Source organism: Lipotes vexillifer, unplaced genomic scaffold (genome assembly GCF_000442215.2).
Source record: "Lipotes vexillifer unplaced genomic scaffold, Lipotes_vexillifer_v1.1 scaffold12, whole genome shotgun sequence".
In the NCBI taxonomy this organism is placed as follows: Eukaryota; Metazoa; Chordata; class Mammalia; order Artiodactyla; family Lipotidae; genus Lipotes; species Lipotes vexillifer.
Window position 1 is genome coordinate 3,030,454 of NW_006796716.1, and position 21,790 is coordinate 3,052,243.

Genomic DNA, 21,790 nt, shown 5'->3' on the forward strand with positions numbered 1-21,790 from the left:
GGCTGTGTGGGTGATTTCGTGAATCCTCCCAATGGCCATATGGTAGGGGGTGTCCCCAGCTTACAGGGGAGAACATTGAGGCTGACGAGGTTGGCAGCAGCACAGCCAGGAAGTGGCAGAGCTGGGATCAAACCCAGGCCCCTTGTGGGGCATGTGGAGTTTTGTTTTTTTGAAAAAAAAATTTTTTTAATAATTACTTTTTTGTATTTTGGCCACGCCACGTGGCATGTGGGATGGTTCCCCGACCAGGGATCAAACCCGGGACTCTACAGTGAAAGTTCTAAATCCTGACCGCTAGGCCACCAGGAAACTCCCCACATGGAGTTCTTGAAGCTGTCTAAAAGGCAGAGTGAGAGGAAGGCAGAGGGCGTCCTGAGGGGTGCGTGCAGAAGCCACCAGTACACAAGAGGGGGTGGGCCCCCTGGGTCCGGGTGTCTTCCTGTGTGTCCTCCAGGAGTTGGGGCACGTGCATCTGAGATCTCTCTGGGAATCGGGAGCACAGGGAGTTATGGCCTGGGCCTTCTCTGTGGGCTTGCACAGAGACAGAAGCAAGCTGGGCTCCGTGCCAGCCCAGTCCCTCCCATGCTCTGTGAGGCCCCTCCCAGTGCTCTGTGAGGCCCCTTCCAGTATGTGAGTCAGTCTGTTTTAGAGAAAAACATGTCACATTTGCCAGCCCAGAAGGATTATCAGCAAGGTTGGAGCTGCTTTTATGATTAGGTCAGCTTTGCCTAGCCTCCTGGGGCTTATGTTCTTAGAAATTAGCTGTGGCAAGTTTCTAGATGGTTCTAGAGCTGGGATTCTGGGATTGAGCCAGGCAACTTCATGGGTTTTGTTGCTTTCTTTTGGTATGGGGCGCCCATCAGTCTCCCCTGATATTTCTCTGGCCTCCCCTCCCCAGCCTGAGGGCCCAAGAGGCTACTGAGGTGGGTCCTGTCAGTGCCATCCAGGCCAGTTACAGGATGGGAGGCTGCCGGGCCAGACGGCCTTACCTTTGCTGCTGAGTCGTGCGTGTTGCTGCTTACCCTGCTGCCCTGTGTTGTAAACCAGGAGGGAGCTGGGCCAGCAGGCTCTGGCAGGTGAAACAGCCTCAAAGGGACCTGCCGCCTGAAGGGGGTGTTCACCTTGACCTCCCGCAGCTCTTCAGGAGCTGGGAGGGGTGACATTCACTCGCAGGGGCCGGTGTTCTCCTGTCTGATTTGTAGCGTGGTTCTCTGCAGTTAACCCTTCTCTAATGGCTGTTGTAGAGCCAGATGGGGTTTAATAAATCCCTGACCTCTTAACCCAGCAGGGCCGGAAGGATTTGAAAACACCTGGCACCTTAGTCTTCTAGCAGCTGTGATATAGTTCTCAAAGCCAAGTGAATGGCAGCAGCATCAGGTGGAGGTTGCCGCGTATGTGGAGGAGAAAGTGTTTACTGGTAGCTGTTGGGGAGGACATGTGAGTCAGTGAAATCAAAATTTGTGGAACCCCTGTGGTTGGTTTTTTTTTTTTTGTAACCCACATAGTTTCAAATCACTTCTTGCTCAATCTGGGTAAAAACCTTGGCTGACTAATTTGCCTGTTGCCCCAGGAGCCTTTCCGAGTAGGCAGTAATCCATGGAGAAGACACATGATTTGTCACTGAGCCGCTGGGTTTAAGTAAATTTCTTAGTAGCTGAAGTTTATCCCTTTAAGCACCAAAACTTGTGTTTCAGTGATGTTGGATGGAAAACTTTCCAAAATGTGTCACGCACAGATTCTTTAATAGAGGGTGTGCCGGCTGGTTTAGCATTCTGATGACTCGGGGTGGTGATTAGGACCAGCCCTCTATTGCAGCTTTGGTGTGGCTAGGCCTGGGGGAGCTTAGTCCCTGCACTAACCCAGCCTAGGAAAACGGCTCTCAGTTTGCTTTCGTCAGCTCTGTTCTTGCTGCTGCTGTTCTCCCAGCCTCTGAAAGCACCCCACTCCCTCCCAGTATCGGCCAGGCTCTTCAGACTTGTGGGATTGGGGTCCTGGGTTCCAGTGGGTCCTTGCCCCTGACTTGCTGTAGGCCCTCGGCTGCACTCTGTTCTCTTTCTGCGTCTCTCTTTTCCTCTCTGAAAGTTACGGAATTGGGCAGTTTCTGAAGTTTGCTTTTGCTCTGATAGGGCTGTGGTTTTCAGGATTTGGCGAGGGCCCTGCAACTCTCCCGCCTGGCTCTGCTGAGGCCTAGGAAACAGTGGGCATTTGGATCCTGCTGCAGATTGAGCCTCGCAGACACCCTGGGGGCCTTTGGGAATCATTCGCATCTTACAGAGAGAGAAAGTAAAGCTCAGAAACGGGACTCGACATGCACCAAGGCACCCAGCTTTTAAGCGCTGCCGGGGCTGGAAGGGGGTCGCCAGGCTCCACATCGTATGCTTCTTGTACTGCGCATGCTCAGAGGTTCCCCGGTGGGTGGCAGCCTGTGGGGAGCTGGAAGAAGGCTTTGTGTGCCTCGCTGTCCAGCCTTCTAGCTCTGCCCCCTGTTTGGGACTGTCCAGTCCTGTCTGCGGAGAAGACTAGAAATCTTCCTGTCTCACGTTCCCAGCTCCACTTGGAAGCTCCTGGAGACGGTCCCAGACAGGCAAGGCAGGGAGGGCCTAGTAGGTAGAGCCAGGAACCCAGCAGGCGGGAGGGGTGCATGAAGCAGGTGGGAGGGAGCTCTCAGAAGGGCACTTCATGGGCATATGGTGCCCCCACATCGGGGAATACTCTGCCAGTCTGAGCCCTTTAGAGGATGGTGCAGGGAGATCAGCGACCTCTGAGGTTCTGTCCACCCCTGAGAGTCCCCATCTTGGGACCCACTGGATCCTTTTACTGTTCTGTTCCTTCTGATCACAGCAGAGAAATGCATGGGGGAGGAGCTGGGGAAGGTCGCAGGGCAAAGGGACAACATCGTGAGACCCCTAAGCAGATTGAACTTCGTCATGGCTCCTGCTCCCAGTTCCAGGGTGAGCTGCTCATTGAAAGCCTTACTGCCTGTCTGCTTTCTGCTCTAGAACCTAGGCCTTCTCCCTCAGATATGTGCCTCTCACCAGCCAGGGAGGATCCCGCTTCTTGGACCCCCGCTGGGCCAGTGATGCCCAGCCCGCTGAGTAGCCCAGTGCAGTGGTAGAGCCAGGCTTTGGCTTTCCAGCTTCCTGGTTATGGGTTCAAGCTTAGTGCTCCCTGTCGGGTTGGCTTGGGAGATGAAGGATGCCTCCAAGGGCTGTATCTTTTCAAATTCTTCACTTCTAGAACCTGAGAATTGAAGAAACAGGCTCAGGAAGGGGCTGGGGCGTGGCTTCAAATTAAACGGAGTTTAGCGGGGCCAAAACCTTAGCCCTAGTGTCCTACACACCTAGCCCCCCCCCGCCCCCCCGCCCCCCGCATTATTAGAGCGCCCTGATCCAGTTCCATCGTCCTCTTGGGGCTGAGGGTAGATAAGGGTGGCAGGAAGCATGGCCGCACAGGTTATTCTGTTTGGGGAGAATAGTCCAGAAATGAAAACCAGTACCAGCCAGTGTGAAATTTTCTGATTTGGGTCAGAACCAGCAGCTCCCTATTGTGTCCACCAGTGGGACCCGTGACCCCAGGCCGGCAGTAGGGAAGGATCTGGGCAGCTTCCAGAAGCATTTGCCATAACCAGGTGGTTGCTGGTTTGCCGACCGTTGTAAGGGTGGCACAGCAGATTGGAGGCGTCCATCATTTCCTGAGCACCTTCCCAGCTCCTGGATCCAGGCTGGGCCCAGTGGAACAGAGAGGAACATGCCCAGGGCCTGTCCTTGGGGAGCTCCAGTGGAGGGACTGCGAGGAAGGGTTTCAAAACCCTTCCCACTGTGTCACCTTGAACATGGGCAGTGCTGGATTGGAGGACGCAGTCACCGGGAGGGGGAGGAGGTAGCAGGCATGGCGGGCCATCTACGCCAGCTGTCCCCAGGGCAGGGCTCCCTGAAACCATAATGGCACGGGTTTATTACCGTTTAAAAATATAATGGCTTAAAACCAAGTGAGAAACCTGGAATTAGTCACTGTGAGAAGCAAGACCTTCATTGAAAAAAAAATTTCCTGTATTTTAAACTAATTTGGGATTTACAGAAAAGTCACAGAACTAGTACAGTTTCCCCACCACCCTTACTTGACTTCTCGCGTTAACGTCTTTCGTGCGGTTCTCAGAACCAGAGAGAGGCTCACCACTGGTGCGGGACTGTTAGCTAAAGGCTTTTCCCACTTTCATCGGTGTTTCCTCTGCTGTTGTCTTTCTGTCCCACGATCCCACTTTGCGTCCAGTTGTCATTTCTCCTCCTCCACCTGTTCCTCCTCCTGTGGCCTCCTGTCAAATGGCCCTTAATTTAGGTTCGTCAGACGTTTTCTCATGATTGGACTGAGGTTATGCTGTTTTGGCAGGAACCACAAAAGGGGTGTTATTTCCTTCTCGGAGCGTCTTTTCTTGGGGTTCCTGATGTTGGTTGGTCCTGTTACTGGTGGTACTGGTCTGGACCACTCAGAGTGGTTTCTGCTGGACTTCCGCTCTGCGGGGAACCACAGAGCCCTCCTTTTGATGAAGCTGGTGAGTTCATAATTCTTTCAGGTTTGTCTTCAGAGTCTCTGATTGTCCAGGAGAACGTTTTTTGACAGCCAAAGCTTCATTCTCGATACCTTGTAAAAAGATGAGGTTCATCCCAGCAGTGTTCTTTAGTGTCGCTGCCCCATCCCTGCCTACCGTTCCTTCCCCTCCCCAAGGCCCAACTTAGAGTTTGACTTTTGTCGCTTGATTTTCACAGGGGAAGTGATGGCGGGCCGGCCTCTGGCTTAACATCAAGTATTCAGATTCTCTTTCTTGGTTAGTTTGGGTCTGAGAGGAGTGAACATCAGATCTCTTTGCTCCTCCTTCCAAATACTCTTCATCGGGATCTTTTCTTTAAAAAAAGAAAAAAACAGAACTCCTCACTGCACAGAGGCAGCTGCGGGAAGTGAAACCACAAAGGGGCCTCGGCAGCACCCGTGTCTTCCTTACTCGGTGTTTCTCCAGCTCCTGTTTCTGCTAAGTCGGCTCCGCACATTAAGCTCTGCCCTCTCTTCTCCCCAAGTGCCTCCCTGCCCAGCGGTCCAGTGAGCAGCCCCAGGAGCATCCCCACCGCGGTGCCCGTGCAGATGTCGAAGCCCAGCAGGGTCCAGCAAGCTCTCGCAGGTAGGCAGGCTGCTCCCTGGTCCAGCTTCCAGAACAGACTGTGTCTGGCAAGGGCCAGGACTTGGGGGCAGGGGAGAATGCGTGGGGTAGGGGGAGGAGATTGTGGGGCAGGGGTCTTGTTACCCTGTGTGTTCTCATGGAAACCCAGAGAGGCTCCTTGTGGGGCGGTGCCTTTTTTCAGTGATGGTGTATCCCCCAGCGGGTGAGCCTGGGTGCCTGTTCGTTTGTCTCGGTGTTGGGCGGGTGGGGGGCGGTCATGCCTGATGACGGTGGGTGCCCTGGTGTGGCTTTTCCCCATCTTTTACGTTTTCACATCACCTTGAATTACGGTTCAGGAGTCACTTTTCTGTCCCAAAATGCTTTAGGCATTTCCCTAAAGGGGCCCCCTGGGGAACTCATAGAACTATTTTGACTGGAGTTAACATTTTGAGTAAGTGCTTTGGTGTCTCTCTAGATCTTTTCTTAACCTTACACCTTTGAACTTTTTTTTAATTGATTAATTAATTTATTTATTTTGGCTGCGTTGGGTCTTCGTTGCTGCGTGCAGGCTTTCTCTAGATGTGGTGAGCGGGGGCTACTCTTCGGTGCAGTGCACAGGCTCCTTGATGCTGTGGCTTCTCTTGTTGCAGAGCACGGGCTCTAGGTGCGTGGGCTTCAGTAGCTGTGGCACGTGGGCTCAGTAGTTGTGGCTCGCGGGCTCTAGAGCACAGGCTCAGTAGTTGTGGCGCACGGGCTTAGTTGTTCCGCGGCATGTGGGATCTTCCCAGACCAGGCCTCGAACCCATGTCCCCTGCATTGGCAGGCAGATTCTTAACCACTGTGCCACCCGGGAAGCCCCAAACTGTTTTTAAAATTCCTCTTGCGGGTATTAGGAAGCCACTGAAAGTTATTTTTTAACTTATGGGAAATGTAAAATCGTACCGGAAGATACACTGAGGAGTCTGGTGAGCCTCCATCATTTAAAGATGGAGGCAGGGGAGTGAGCTAACCAGACTGTGTGTTGGGTGAGTCACTGTGGTAGCACAGGGGGGATTGGAGGGGACCAGGCCTAGAGGCAGGGAGACCCTGTGGACCTGGACTTCATGCCTCAGGTGGGCCAGCCACTGACTAGGGTCGTGGCAGTAGATGGAGGTAAGGACTTCTGACTTGGTGGTTGGATTGGTTGTGAGAGGGAAGGAATAGATTGAGGCCTGTTGTACAGCTGCCGACAGAGATAATAAATCATCATAATTAAGGAGGAAGGACTAGGGGTTTTGCATGTGTGGTAACTCATTTCATCCCAATAGCAACTCTGTGGGGGAGGAACTTTGATTCCCATTTTATGTTTAAGGAAAGTGAGGCTCAGAGAATTCCGAAAACCTCCCAGGGCCAGCCAGCCAGCCCTTGGCAGAGCTGGGATTCAGACCCAGGCATTCTTGGCCTCAAAGTCTGGTCTCTTCGCTGTGAGGCGATGAGGCGATGGGTGGGGTGATGGCTGTGGCTGTTGGCAGGCGGAGCTGTCCCAGAGGCAGGGAGGTTTGGATGAGCAGTTCAGAGGAGCGGCGTGGGGTGGAGTGGGGCGGCCCGTGCCCCCCCGGGAGTGAGCTTACGGAGACCTGGTTGGATGCCGGGAAGAAGAGCCCTTGAAGAACGTGGAAGGACCAGTCAGGGTGGTGAGGACGGTAGAGTGGGGCCGGGAAAGCCCCAGGAGGGGCGGCTTTCAGTCTCAGCTGCTCAGCCATCAGCCCTTTGCTGGGGCAGAGAGAACAGTGAGCAAAAATGTGGTGACTAGGAAGTCCCTGCCCAGTTTAGGTCTTCTTGTGGCATCCGACGCCACAGGTGATTCAGGCCTGTGTGTGTGTGTGCGTGTGCGTGTGTGCGTGTGGTGCTGGTCTTGTTGGAGAGAGATTGTGGGGGAATGGGCCCAACCTGCACACGCCCAGCTCCGTTCAGCTCTGCGGTCACTGAGGCTTTAATACCAATGCTGTGATCACCTCTGCACACAGCTCAGAAGTGGTCTGGGTGCTGAGGAGCTCTCGAGGCTGGACCCTCTGCAGGCCACATCCTCTGTGTCCCCTGCCGCCTGGGCTCTCACAGCGATCCTGGAGGCAGGCAGGTATTTTAATCTCCATTTACTTGTCAGGGAAACAGACCTCAAAGGTTCAGGAACTGGGTCCCAGTGAGGAAAGAGTAGTAGACGAGCCGGTGGCCAGATGCCGCCCCGCCTGAACACGTGGCTCTGGCTCGTACCTGAAGCTGGGACCGCTTTGTGGGGCACCAGAGAACCAGGGATCCTGCACCCACCCCCAAGAAGCAGGGTCTGGAGAGACCTCTCAGCTGGGCTGCAGTTACGGATTCGATTATGGATTTGGGAACATGCTCGCCGCAGTGAGGTGAGCACCTGGGCACAGGGGTCTGCAGGTAGGTCTCCAGCCTGCGGATGTACTGCGGAAGGGCTGCGCGCCCCTCTCGCTGGTGGAGGATCCACCTCCGTGTCAGCCAGGCGCCTCAGGTGCTGGCTTTGCTGCCTGCGGCCCGGCCAGGGCCTCTTCTTAAGCGGGGTGGGGAGGAGTGGGCCTCCGAGACCGGGGCCAGGCTCCCACCCTGCGAGGGAGGAGGAGTGTCTGCATTTTACGCTACCAAGACCTGCCCAAGACCAGTCAGCCAGTGGGGAGTGGTACTGGTCTTGAGCCCAGCTTGGTAAGACCAGGGCCAGCAGAGGGTAGGCTTGGACCTGAGCCCTGGTCACTAGACGGAAGGCCAACGCTGGACATCAGAAAGGGGGTGTCTGCACATCTGCCCATGTGCAGGACCTGCCAGGGGCTCCGGCAGATCAAGACGAGAGCAGGAAAAGCCGTGGCTATCCGAGCTGTTACGGCGATTTGGGGGGGCTGTCCCTGAGCCCTTGCTATTGGGGAAGATGTGATGGCCCCTCTTGGTCCCCCCCCCTCCCCCCCCGCCCCAGACAGCCACAAAGAACCGAGCCGGTTTCCCTGTGCCATGCGGCCGCTTCCCACCGGCTATCTACCTTACCCTCCCCCCCCGCCGCCCAATCCTGCCCACTGGACGCCGCTTTTGTGAAGTGTTAGCTCTGGGGTGATTTTCACACTTTTTCACAAGAAGGCAGACCTGCAGGGCATGGGCTGCTTGTCTGTGGGCATCTAAGTTAAGACTTCGCTGTCTGTGTCTTGAATTTGGAGAAGCAGGTCCTGCATTGAAAAGGGCAGGAGCGTTGTTCACGCTGGCCTCTTGTGGTGGCCTCAGGGATGTCTGCTCCCCAGCAGGCAGGGACCGGGCACCTCTTGGAGCAGAGTGAAGGAGACAGAGTAGGAGGGGGACGTGGCTGTTTCAAATGGGCAGTCAGGGAGGGGCTGCCGCTCAGGGAGGGGCAGCCAGTGCAGAGGGGTCTGCTTGATGGGCGGGGAACTGGTGCATGTTGGGGCAAGTACAGAGCTCCAGGGTTCTCCTAAGGAATTGTTCTCTTTTTTTCCATCTATCTGCCCCCTGTGCCTGCTTGTCATTTGGCCCACCCGATGTTTAGTTCCAAGGGAACCCACAATTTGAGCCCAGGAACAACCTTGGGATGCTGGTGGCATCGAATTACCTGATAAGCGGGCACCCAGTGTCCAGCCTTGATCTTCTGATGTGCACTTTGGTGTCTCCTGCGGAGTGACCACCACAACGCACCCTGTGCTGCCCAGGCTGCCGGCCTCTGCTTCTGTCCCTAACTGGGTGCATTTGCCTCATTGAGAGCCTTCATTCTCTGGTGGAGGCCACAGTGGGGCCCAGTGGATCCCGAGGCCACATCTCTCCTCACCGCTCTGGATTGCCTCTGGAGTGGGCAGCAGGTCCACCTGGGTTGTCCGCTGTGCCCAGACCCCTTGCCAGATTCTGAGCACCTAGAAAGCCCCCCTAAGGGAGGTGCCCGAGGGGAAGCCCAGAGCTCCCTTCCCTGGAGGAGGAGGTGCTTTTGAGCCTGACTAGGGACAGGGAAGATTGGGTAGAGGGTGCTGTGGACAGCAGGGTGGCTGAGAGTGTGACAGGAACGGGGACTCCAGCGGGAGGATGTGCTGTGTTCCAGGTCCTTGGGGAGCGCGGGTGAGGGTCCGGCTAGGATGCGTGTGGAGCGCCAGGCTGAGGAGTGAGGCATCCCTCCTGCAGGCGTCAGGAAGGAGGGACAAGATTGGACAGTCCACTCGGCACGGCTGCCTGCTGCGGCTCCCTCCCGCTGTGGGCTGCCCCTGTGCTCCCACCCAGGGCAAAGGGGACCAGAGAAGGAAGCCACGGCCTGGGACCTTAACTGCTCCAGAGGAGCGGTCACAGGGGCCATGGGGATGCCTTGGTGGGGGAGCAGGCCCGGGGCAGCATTTCTGCTTGCCCGCCCCGCCCCGGCGATGGCCCTGAAGGCACCTAGGCGGGCCAGGTACGGCGTGCAAAACAGGCAGCGCTGCACGGGGGCAAGGTGAGCAGGAGCTGAGGGGGCGCGGCCGAGGGGGCACAGAGGGAGGACCGTGAGCCCCAGCCCATCTGCGTTTCCATAGCTTGGCTGCGCCCTTCTGTGTCGCCCCTCTGCTCTCCTTCCTCATGCCTGGCACAGAGAGGCACCCACCAGAACTGCTCAAGAGGCTTCCTGGGGTGGCGTTCTGCCCTCTGCCCTCCCGAAGCAACAGACTCGTCCCCTGCATGCTCCAGGCACGGGCTGATGGGTTGCTTGCACTGACCCCTTTGGAGCTTGGGGCCAAGGCTCCCACCAGCCAGGCATTTCACTGGTTCCCAACCCAGAGCTTAGCCCTGCCGGCCCGGGTAGGCCCTGGCAGCCTCGAGCAGCTGGATTCCCCGGGGAGATCGGCAGGTCCTGATGGCCGTTGACAGTGCCAGCTGGACACAGCCGGGGTTTGTGGAGGTCACATGCTGAACGACTCCTTCTAACGTTTCTCCCCTCTCTGCATGTCTGATCTCGCACCCCGTGTAGGCATGACGAGTATTCTGATGTCAGCCATTGGACTCCCTGTGTGTCTTAGCCGCGCACCTCAGCCCGCCAGCCCTCCCGTCTCCTGTCTGGCCTCTAAAAGTCACAGCTCAGTTAAGAGATTGAGGAAAATGTCCATGAAAGGTAGTTCCTGCTCACAAATACTCTCTGGCCTCTGCTAAGCCTCCTCCGAGTCTCGCTGCCTCTGACTCTTCTGCACCGATCGCTCTTCTCTGACCACCACGGCCCTCTGCCGCTTCCTTTGAAGGGCCAGCCCATGTGGGGCTGCTTCAGAGGGGTCCCCCAGTGACCACTGCCCTGGCCGTCACACGGCCAGGGAGGAAGGGGTTTCAGAACCGTTGGAAGGTGCTGTGAGTTTTAACAAAACTCAGGTGGAGGGGCCTGTGGGTAGTAAGTTCTAAACCTGCCATTTCTAAAGCCGATGATGGCTCTGCTTCCATCGTTGGGCCAGAGAAGTGTGACTGCTCTGGTGAACTTCAGGATGGTGTGAGAGGGGGCATGGCTCTGGCTCCGCCAGTCCTGGGTTTCCAGGGCTCACGGGCTCTGTGAATTCACACAAGCCTCCCGTTCATGAGCGGAGCGCCTCCTACAGGGCAGGTTGGTTGTGGGAGGAATAGGAAGTAAATAGCTCGGGAAGCGCCTGGCACATAGTACTAGTACGGTGGTTGCTCTGATCCTGTTCACTGCCTGTCTAAGCCCCGCCCAGCGGGGGAGGAGGGAGGCCAGGGAGGGGCGGGGCTAACCCTGCCCAGCCCCACTCCACCCCTAGCAGTCGCTCCTGCCCTGCTCCCCTTTCTTACTCTGCCTCAGAGGCCGGCAGCTTCCTGAGGCACTCGGGTTTGCCCCAGGAAAACAAGGCTCTCAGCAGACGCTCTGGCCTTCCTGGGCTCGGATGTCCCTTTCATGGGGTAGGTGGTCACCTGGCTGGCTCCCTTTGAGAATAGTGGCTCCTGGAGAGTTACCTCCAGTTCTGAAAGGCTGCCTGGGCACAGGCAGGCAGGAGAGGAAGGGGTGCTGAGCCAGGCCTCACCGGAGGGATCCCAGGGTCCAGCTGGAGACGGGCCTGTCCCCAGTTGATGTGGCCTTCTAGACCAGTCTTTTCTAGAAGGCCTCCCCCCTCAATCAGAATAGAGTCCCAGCCAGCAGGATGGCCACCCGGTGCCGGTGGGGACTGTGCTTTTGCCTGGCTTTCTCCCCAGTGACCAGAGTCAGGGTCCTAGAAGTCTGTGTGTATGGGGGTGCGTGTGCGTGTGTATGGGGTGCGTGGTCTTCCTTTGCCTCTAGCTGTTTTTCAGGTCATAGCAGCTAATGCCCTTACAGTGATCACGGCTTTGGTTGGTATTAGGTCCACTTTTTAGATGAGAGGACTGAGACTCTCAGAGGTGACCTGATTTGGTCCCAGTCCAAGAGCCAGAATCCAACCTGACATCACCAGGTCCCTGCCCCTCTGCTCACCTCATAACTGGCCTTCTCTGGTCTAGAGGGAGCTCAGGCTTGTAAGTCTTTGCAGCCACAGGCTGATGGCCGTGAACTTGGGTTCACACCAGAGCCCCTCTGGTCTCAGGGTCTAGGACCAGGAGCTCCCCCTGACCTTGAGACAGGATGACAAGCCCTGCCGGGATCACTCTCCCCAGGCTGCGCTGGTCTCCCTGGTCCCTCCCCTCTGCTCCGCTTTGCTGTCCCTCTGTGATTCTGCGACTGCCTCTGCCTGGAGAACCCCTGCCACCTGCCATGCTGATTCTCTCTCTAGCTGGGGGCGTTTCTTCTTGGGGTGGGGCCTGTTTGGTGCAGGGCCTCCCCTCCGGGCTTCCTGCACAGGTGCACACAGAGGAGTGGGAGGTTTCGGGAGGAGGGGGCGGGGACAGAACTGTGGGCAGCTTAGGAATCGAGGAGGCATGTCACTGACACCCCACAGTCCAGGGACAAGCCCAAGAAGACTGGTTTGCTGTGGCCGTGTGGCCGTCATCTGCAGTTGGTGTGCACACAGATGCCCCCATGGGGTAGGCACGCACTACACACTTGACTCAGAAAACTTACTTCTCTTACCGAGACTTTCTTACAAGAATGATGAAAGCTGAGTAAATAACACGGCCAGAATGTGCTCCAGAGTATCTGTTTTAGAAGCTGCTGTTTGACTCTTCCGCATGTCCTCTGAAGCCTGGGACAGGTTTCCTGAGTGAAGGAGTGCAGGGCCCCGTCGTGGCTCCTGAGGGCTGTGGCCAGCTGCTGTCTCTGCCCCTCTTCCGTCTCCTCCAGGGCTCCTGGGGCCGGGCCCCCGGCATGGCCCGGGAAGGGCTCAGCCGGCAGAGCTCTGGAGCGTTCTGCGCCTGGCCCAGGTCTCTCCTCTCCTGCATGCTAACCTTCCCCTCTGAGCCGCCCTAACATCCCTCCCAGCAACTTGGACCGCTCCCTGTCGTCCTTTCTCTCTCGTTCCAGCATCTCCAGTTCGTTCTCCTCGGGACACCACTTATGTTCTTCTTTCTTTTAGGAGGGCCTCCAAAGCCAGAGCCAGAGCAGGTGATAAAAAACTACACAGAAGAGCTGAAGACGGCCCTGGATGAGGTGCGTGTCACGGGAACCACACTGCTTTTGGTTTTGTTTTAAAATGAGGGGTGGCTTAGACGAGGACGCCAGCCTGTCCCCTGCTGGAAGGTGCTTCCTGAGGAGCCTCTGGCCTCGTCCAGAGAGCTGTCCTGCCCCCCTGGCTGTTGGGAGGGCCGGTCGGGGTTCCTGTGGTTAACCCAGCCTGCCAGACCCCCGTCACGGCTGCACCTGGACCTCTCTCTGCTGAGCCTCGCTTCGGGGCTATGGCACCACTTTTCTCCGATTTGAATGGAGAGTCCTGGAGAATCTGGAGGGGTGGGGTCAAGGTCATTCGTGCCAGTCCAGAGCCAGGACTCTCTTGCCTCTTTCTCCTGCAAACTGAGTGCATAGGAAGCATCTGGTTGGTAAAGGTTTGGACAGAAACCTGAAAGTCATCCTCACATCGGCCCCTCCCTCCAGCCTGTTCTGCCCTCCCCCTTCACAGCTGTTTGTCTGTCTGTCTCTGCCCCTGTGCTCACCCAGCACAGCTGGGCTGCTTTGCCCCCCGCCACCCCCCCTCCAAGCTGCCGTCTACACAGTCGACACGTGGCCATGAAGACTTAGTATCCGCTGCTCACAACCTCTCAGCCGGGCCCCCGACGTGTAAGGCGAAGCCCCAGCCCCGAACGTGGCCGTCAGGGGCCACGTGGCCCCCCCACCTCGCCTTGTCTCCTGCACCCTGGTCACCCCTTGCCCTGCAGGTGTGCCGCCCCTCCCAGCTGAATCGCTGGCTCCTGCTTCAGAACGCTTCTCTCTACCCGAGGGCCCGTTCCCGTGCTTGTGCGTCTGACAAGTTCCCTTTCCCTTGTAAAGCCCAGCGCTGAGGGCCCCTCCCGTACTTACCTCTCTGCCTGGCTGTTCCGGCTGCCGTCTCCACCTGTGCTTCAGTTGTTACACTGGCCCCCATGCTTGGTGCCGCCTGCCATCCCCTCTGCTGTGGTGACGGTGAGCCCTCTGTGCTCCCAGCCTCCGGAACAAACAGCTGTCAGATTGAGTTAGACTGGGGTCAGGCACTTCAGCAGACGAAGGCCGGTCCTACAGGACTCACCCACTGTGGCACAGGGGCCGTGGGTGAGCATTCCCCGGGTTGGGTCTCCCTCCAGGACTGCATCATCTGTATGGAGAAGCTGTCCATGGCGTCTGGCTACAGCGACGCAACCGACAGCAAGACCTTCGGGCCGGTGGCTGTGGGCCGCTTGGCCAAGTGCAGCCACGCCTTCCACCTGCTCTGCCTGCTGGCCATGTACTGCAACGGGAACAAGGTACCCATGGCCCGCCAGGGCCAGGGGTGGGGGTCGGGGTCTCCTTCCCGCAGCCCGTCCCCGTCATGTTGCAGTTAAGCAGGTGACTGGGGCTGCCGTGTGAGGGGCCCAGGGCCCGCTCGGAGGCAGCCTGGAGATGTCTGCAGCCCTGGCCCTGCAGCAGGATGGAACTGGGGGTGGCAGGTGATGCCTGGCTGCCCTGCCTTTGGTGTAGTTTAGCCGGAGTGGACAGGTCAGGGGGACAGAGAGAACGAAGGCCCGTGGTGGGCCTTGGGGCCTGGCCTTTGCACAGTATCCCCGTGCCATCGTGTACCAGCCAAGATGCCAGCTTGTCAATCCATCGTTCACAGGGTTTTCTTTTTCATCTTAAACATGACTCGGCTGTGCAAGTTTCTGCTCATAAACCTCATTTTCTTACCTGATGCCAGTCTCTGGGTACCTTGTCCCTTTAATGAAAATTGCATGAGTTTCTGGGGTAAAACTTATCTTTCCAAGGAAGTTTCCGGAATCAAGTTTCTTCGCGAGGAGGCTGCCTGGGAGTTGGGCAAAGCGCCTGGGACCCACTGTGTGACTCGGGGCCAAACCCGTGTCCCTGTGGGCCTCTTTCCCATCTAGCCAGCGGGGTGGCTGGCCCGGGTGCCCTCTCAGGGGCCCCGGCTCAGTCCACGGCATTCTGCCTTGTCCCAGGATGGAAGCTTGCAGTGTCCTTCCTGCAAAACCATCTATGGGGAGAAAACTGGAACCCAGCCCCGAGGGAAGATGGAGGTGTTCACATTCCAGGTGTCCCTCCCCGGCCACGAGGACTGTGGGACAATCCTCATAGTCTACAACATACCCCATGGCATTCAGGTAAGGGGCCCCGGCAGAAGAGGAGCCTCCTCGGATCTTTCTGGAATCAGCCCTTCTCGGATGCTGTCCTTTCTCTCCCACCCCCTCCTAGCAGTCTGCGCACCCCGGATCACTGTGAAGGTGCCTAGGCTGCCAAGTCAGGCCACCAGCAACCAGGAGGCACTGGTGCTGGGGGCTAGAGCCAGCTCCTAGGGTTGTGGAAGCAAAGAGGTGGCCCTAGCCCTTTCCTGAGCCAGGGAGGGCTTCCTGGAGGCAGAGGCATCTTCACTGGACTTGTACTGGGTGGAAGGCCAGCAAGCGTCTAAGCAGGAGGAGTGCTTTTATTGGGCCGGCCAGCCGGCGAGCCCACAGGGGCAGAGCACAGGGTGGGGAAGGCTGGCTGGTCTGACTGCTCTTGAGCGACCCGCTCAGTGGCCTGATCCAGGCCTGCATGGGGCGTGCGGGTACAGGAACCCAAGCTCATTGGGGACCCAGACGGGAGCCCTGGTCCCTGAGGTCTCTGCCTTGGACCAGGGGGGCGGATCTCAGAGCCTGGGCAGGTTGGGAAGATACTGGGTAGTGGGGGCCAGGAGTCTGACGGGATGTCACTCAGTTTTGTCTAATTATGTGCTTCCCCTGGTTTCCCTCCAGTTCTCCGTGGCTCAGAGTGAAATTTAGAAACACTCCAGATAGCAGTAGAGCCACAGAGTGGGAGGGGACTTTGGAGTTGTACATGGCGTGTCACCGTGTGGCCGAGGGCACAGCAAGGGCTGTGCGCGGTTCCAGCCGCCAGCCTCTGTCCAGCCTGCCGCCACTGTCTTGGGCCCCACTCTGGCCACTTCTAGAGCGAGAGTGGAGGGGCTGTGTGCCCGAGTGAGGGTGTCAGGCGGCAGGCCCTGCCATCCGGTCCAGAGAGCCCCGTGCCCAGAGGGCCGCCAGCGAAGCAGGCACTTCCGTCCCAGCCTCTAAGGGGTCCGGGCTCTTCGGGGAAGTGGAGGGAGTTAGCCGGAGTGTCTGATGCCAGGCAGAGCGGCCTGGGTTCAGGGAGGGCAGTCGTGGGTGGGCGCCATGTTCAAGGTGGGTCTTCAGAGCGAGATGTGAGATGGCAGTTGATTTGGTTGGTCACTTGAGCGCAGCAGTAGCCCCACCTGGAAGGCGAAGGGGTGAGGCTGGGCGCCCGTGTCCAAGCATCTCTGCAGCCGGAGGGCCCATCAGCTCCCACTCCCCGCGTCTGTGTGCCTCCTGCAGGGCCCGGAACACCCCAACCCTGGAAAGCCGTTCACCGCCAGAGGGTTTCCCCGCCAGTGCTACCTTCCGGACAACGCCCAGGGCCGCAAGGTGAAGGCCCGGCCGATACCCCTGGGAGCAGCCCCCCCTTCCCCCCGGCTGGCAGCTCTGGGCCCAGCTGTCTGTGTGTAGTGGGAGGCAGTGGGGTGGGGAGGGCCCAGCTCGGCGGCCACACCAGAGCTGCCTCTGCTCACCTTCTTACTGCGACAGGCAGAGGGGGACGAGGCCTGGGGGCCGGCTGGGGTGTGGGCCACCCCTTCCCGGGGACCTGCTGTGCGTTAGGCGTCCCAGGTGCCCGGGGTCTAGGGAGAGACGAGCTGACCTCACAGGTGCTCCAGTGGGAGGACGGGATGGGGAGGCGCTGGGGCTGTTCTACCTGGGTGGTGGGGGCGGTGGCCTGCAGAGCCACCTCTGCACTGAGACCTGAGCTGGGACTTCCCAGCTCTCCGAAGGCCGGGGAAGAGGGTGCCAGGCAGACAGAAGAGCCGGTGTGGTGGCTTTGGGGTGGGGACAGCTCTGAGGGTGTGAAGAGGCTTAGGGGGGTGAGGGGGTGTCGGGGTGGCTGGCTGCTCTCCAGGCCAGCCCCGGGAGCTGGGCTTTGTTCTCAGTGCTTGTTCACAGCCACCTTCCTCCCCCCTCCCCGCCATTCCCTCCCCTTCCCCCCCTTCCTGCCTCCCCACCATCCACTCCCCCTCGGGCAGGTCCTGGAGTTGCTGAAGGTGGCCTGGAAGAGGCGACTTATCTTCACAGTAGGGACGTCCAGCACCACAGGGGAGACCGACACGGTGGTGTGGAACGAGATTCACCACAAGACAGAGATGGACCGCAACGTGACAGGCCACGGCTACCCCGACCCCAACTACCTGCAAAACGTGCTGGCCGAGCTGGCCGCCCAGGGGGTGACTGAGGACTGCCTGCAGCAGCAGTGAGCTGGGGGCACAGGCGTGCCCCACCCGGAGCCCAGGCTGCTCCTGCCTGCCTGTCCGCATCCCCCAGCTCCCCCCCACCCCGGGCCCAGGTCTGCATGGGAACTGGGCGAGCCTGGGAGTCATACTTGTGAGGGCTTCGGATGCAGCTACCTCAGTGCGTGGGCCCCTCCGTCCTCGGTGGGCCGCGTTGGGCCATGGGTGCTGGGGGCCCTGCAGGGGCTGAGGAGAGACTGCCTGCTGTGCCCCCAGCCAGGGGCAGGCCTGGGTCTGGGTCAGCTTCTCATACCTCAGATGTTCTATTTGCAATAAATGCCCTATAGCCAAAGTCAGCGGGCCCTGGTGGGTTTGTCAGTGGAGAGGCTGCGTGTGTGTGTGTGTGTGTGTGTGTGTGTAAAATATGATGTGTGAAGGCCAGCACACACGTGTCCTGCTGCGTCAGAACAGGAAGGGGTCTTACAGGCTGCCCATCCAACCCCCTAAATGAAGAAACCAAGGCTGCAGTGAGGCCAGGAGCTGGGCGCTGACCTGAGCTGCTCCCGGGCCCCGCCCCAGTTCTCCTTGCAGTGCGCAGTCCAGCAGCTCTGCCAGGGCCCCTCCCATCTCCTTCCCCAGGGTTCTGGCTTTCTAAGCACTGCTCACATGGGGCAGGTGCTGCTCTCTTCATTCTACAGGTGAGGAAACAGGTTCAAGGGTACAGTGACAGCGGTAGAGCCGGGACTGGAATCCCGGACAGGATTGATCTGACCCCGTCCTCAAAGTTCTCATCCTTCCCAACCTTCTTAGAAGGAGGATCCAATACTCACAGGCTTGCTGTCTGCCTGGCGGGGGTGAGTGTGGCCTGGGGCTGAAGAGACACACACCCGAGTGACATAAGGGATGTGGGGGAGGGGGTTTGCGGGAGGGGGTTTGCTTTCACAAGCCCTTCTTGTCATAAGAAAAGGAATGAAATTCTATGTTAGGACGCTCTAGTACAAAGATGAATATATGTTAGAGCATTTTCTTTCATCTAGAAGTTCCTTTTTTTTTTTTCTTTCTGATTTTAAAAGAAATTTAAGCATTTTTGTGGACCCCTAGCAGTATCGTGGGCCCTGGGCACTGTGCCCACTGCCTCGTGGAGAAGTTGGCTGGGGAGGGCAGGGAGGTCTCCATAGAGAAGCTGGACCCCAATCCTGTTTGGTTCCACGGTGAGACTCGCTCCACTGCTCACAGGGCACAGGAGTTGGGTGGGCACCCGAGTGCCAGCCTCATGCTCGGCTCCCACCATTACAGCACAGTGAGAGTCAGAATCGGAGAAAATGTTCGCAAATCTTATGCCTGATAGGGGTCTCATATCCAAAAAATATCAAGAACTCTTACAACTCAACAATAAAAAGATCCCCAATTTTTTAAAAATGGGCAAAGGACTTGAATAGACATTTCTCTGAAAAAGATATACAGATGGCTGACAAGCACATGGAAAATGCTCAACGTCATTAGGGAAACGCAAATCAAAACCACAAAGTGATACCACTTCATACCCATTAGGGTGGTTATTATAAAAAAAAAAGCAGGGAATAAATATTGGTGAGGATGTGAAAAAATTGGAACCCTCATCCACGGCCGGTGGGAATGTAAAATGTAGTCACTTTGGAAAACAGCTGGGCAGTGCCTCAAAAAGCAGTTACCAGGCTTCCCTGGTGGCGCAGTGGTTGAGAGTCCGCCTGCCGATGCAGGGGACACGGGTTCGTGCCCCGGTCCGGGAGGATCCCACATGCCGCGGAGCGGCTGGGCCCGTGAGCCATGGCCGCTGAGCCTGCGCGTCTGGAGCCTGTGCTCCTCAACGGGAGAGGCCACGGCAGTGAGAGGCCCGCGTACCACACACCCACAAAAAAAGCAGTTACCATATGACTCCGCAATTAAAACTACCAGGTAAATATCCAAGAACTGAAAACATGTCCACGGTAACACTCATAATAGCCAAAGAGTGGGAGCAACCCAAATGTCCATCAGCTGATGCACGATAAACAAAATGTGATGTATCCGTGCAACGCAATGCTATTCAGCCAGAAAAAAGAATGAACTATTAACACATACAACATGGATGAGCCTTGAAAACATTACGCCAAGTGAAAGAAGCCAGACAGAAAAGGATGCACTGTGTGATTCACTTTATATGAAATATCCAGAAGAGGCAAATCAGAGACAGAAAGTAACTTAGTGGTTGTCAGGGGGAGGAGGAATTGGGAGTGACTGTTTTAATGGGTACAGTGTTTCCTTTTGAGATGGTGAAAAGGTTCTGGAATCTGGTGATTTATGGCCAGTGAAATTTAAGAGGAAGTCTACAGGGGCTTCTAGGAAAGCTTATGTTTTTCTGATAAAAGAGACAGATTGGATAACACCTCCCTGCTCCTCCCTTCTTCCTACTTTGAGGATATGATGGCTGGAGCCACAGCAGCCATCTTGCTACAATGAGAAAAAGGCCAAGAGAGTCTCAGAGACCTTGACCCTATCGTCATTTGACCAAGCCCATGCCAGCAGCTGTCCTCCTCCAGGATTCTTGTAAATAAAAATAAATCCCTCCTTGTTTAAGCAAAACAAAAACAAGCCCCCCAAAAAAACCAAAGCCCCCAGAAAACAAAAACCACTGAACTGTACATTTTAAAATGACATGGTATGTGAATTATATCTCAATTTTAAAAACACATATAGGGAATTCCCTAGCAGTCCAGTGGTTAGGACTCAACGCTTTCCCTGCCGAGGGCCTGGGTTCAGTCCCTGGTCAGTCAGAGAACTAAGATCCCACAGGCTGTGTGGCACAGCCAAAAAAAAAATTTTAATATTTAAAAAATAAATAATTAAAAATTTAAAAATACATATATAGTGAGAACCCGTGGGAGTAATGTAAGTAGAGCAGGTGTCCCCAACCCCCAGGCCGAAGACCGGTACCCATCTGTGGAAAAATTGTCTTCCACGAAACCAGTCCCTGGTGCCAAAAAGGTTGGGGACCACTGAAGTAGGGGACTTGCCAGCTGTCAAGGGCTTTACAGTCCTTTCTCTGAGTCCATGTGATTTCTTTGGACGAAGGAACTGGGGAGTGAGGGAGGATGTGGCCTCGTGGAGGAAGGGCAGGGTGCAGAGATGGCAGCAGGGCCAGGGGCAGTGATGGGGCTGGCGTCAGAAAGGTTGGGGCTGCCCACTTCCTTCCCTGGGTGGGGATGGAAGGCCAAAAGGAGGCTCCTGGCACCTGGGGTGCAAGAATCTCTGGCATGTGGCCCTGAGCCCTTGTTTCCAGAGATCAGCCCTCCTCCCCAGGGCTGGGAGGCTGGGTGGGACCCAAATTCAGACATGGGCCTCTGGGGTGACCTGGCCTGCATCTTGGGGGTCCAATGACCTCTCTCGCTCAGCTCCAGTGGTCCTGCTCCTGCCTTCCTAACTGGCCCTGGCCTGCCCCACACCAGAGCCTTGCCCAGCTCCCTCCCCGTGGTGGGCTGGGCTGGGAGGAGGAGTGAGGGTGCACTTATATTTTCAGGTCTTTCAAGCCCTCGGCCAGGCCAGCGGGGCAGCCTGACTAACCAGCTCCTCCAGGCCCGCGGTGTTGGGGGAGGGGCTGAGGCCGAGCCCCAGGCTGTGGATGCGTGGGTGCTCTGCAGGCCATCATGGGGCTCCCTTGGAGGCAGCTGCACCCTTGTCTGCTGTTCCTTGTGGTGCTGGTGTGGCCCCAGCCCTGCATGAGCCTGGGTGAGTGGGGGTCCCGGGATGGGTGCCCCTGGCCAGATCCAAGGGGCTGGGGCACCTGCCGGGACCCTGGGAGCCCGCCCCCTCCGATTGGGAGAGGCAGCCCCAGGGGCAGTGGGCCCTGGACCCTCAGCCCTATCTCCACGGCCGCAGAGCTCATCCCCTACACGCCGCGCATAACAGCCTGGGACCTGGAAGGGAAGGTCACGGCCACCACGTTTTCCCTGGAGCAGCCGCGGTGTGTGCTGGAAGGGCATGCCAGTGCTGCCAGCACCACCGTCTGGCTGGTGGTGGCCTTCAGCAATGGTATGTCCTGGTGCAGGCCTGGGGCTGAGGAGAGCTGCAGGGTCCCTGGGAACCCCTCACAACTGGGTGTGGATTGGGAGTTTGGGCTTTATCCAGAGGGCGCTCTGAGAGGTGACAAAGTCTCATGTGAGGCATGGAGGGCCAAGGCTGGAGGCCTTGGACCCAGCCAGGGGCTGTGGCGAGGTCCCGTCCGCTCCTCCCCTCCGGCCCCAATCTGTCTGTCCCTCACTCCTGCAGCCTCCAGGGACTTCCAGAGCCCCCAGACGCTGGCTGAGATCCCAGCCTCCCCGAGGCTGCCGACGGATGGCCACTACATGACGCTGCCCCTGACCCTGGATCAGCTGCCCTGTGAGGACCCAGTGGGTGGCAGGGGGGTCGCCCCGGTGCTTAGGGTGGGCAATGACGCCGGCTGCCTTGCTGACCTCCAGCAGCCACGCTACTGCAACGCCCCCCTCCCCGGCCCTGGACCTTACAGGTGGGTCACCCAACCTGGACCTTGGGAGAGGGCTGTGCTGGGAGAGGAGGGGTTTTGGGGACCAGGGCTGCCCCCCACCCCAGCCTCTCCCCAGGCCTCTGTCCTGGCCAGTCCCCTTCCCAGCTGCAGGCGGAGCAAGCCCCTCCCCTTCACAAGCCTGGGTTTCTTCCTCTGTGGGGTCCGACCAGCTGGGGGGGCAGACAGAATGTGGTCCTTCCAGGAGGCCCAAGAGGAGGAGATGGGCATCGCAGAGCCGGTGGGGTGGGG

At 57.7% G+C, this 21,790-nt stretch overlaps 2 protein-coding genes across 5 annotated transcripts in view; both read left to right on the forward strand.

Annotated features, from left to right (window-relative positions):
• The window catches only part of DTX2 (deltex E3 ubiquitin ligase 2), a 33,898-nt gene extending 16,548 nt beyond the window's left edge, over positions 1–17,350 (forward strand). For 2 of the 4 annotated variants that reach the window (XM_007468806.1, XM_007468805.1), the window contains 7 exons: positions 5,070–5,170; positions 10,122–10,262; positions 12,628–12,701; positions 13,826–13,984; positions 14,672–14,833; positions 16,061–16,150; positions 16,801–17,028. In XM_007468806.1, coding sequence (XP_007468868.1) covers positions 5,070–5,170; positions 10,122–10,262; positions 12,628–12,701; positions 13,826–13,984; positions 14,672–14,833; positions 16,061–16,150; positions 16,801–17,028 — 955 coding nt within the window. Of the gene's footprint in view, positions 1–5,069; positions 5,171–10,121; positions 10,266–12,627; positions 12,702–13,825; positions 13,985–14,671; positions 14,834–16,060; positions 16,151–16,800 lie in introns of all 4 variants that reach the window. The other 2 variants (XM_007468807.1, XM_007468808.1) reach the window with 2 other exon arrangements.
• A 3,313-nt stretch (positions 17,351–20,663) lies between these two features.
• The window catches only part of UPK3B (uroplakin 3B), a 4,257-nt gene continuing 3,130 nt past the window's right edge, over positions 20,664–21,790 (forward strand). Inside the window, exons 1-3 of the mRNA XM_007468809.1 lie at positions 20,664–20,745; positions 20,896–21,048; positions 21,286–21,523. Coding sequence (XP_007468871.1) covers positions 20,664–20,745; positions 20,896–21,048; positions 21,286–21,523 — 473 coding nt within the window. The remainder of the gene's footprint in view (positions 20,746–20,895; positions 21,049–21,285; positions 21,524–21,790) is intronic.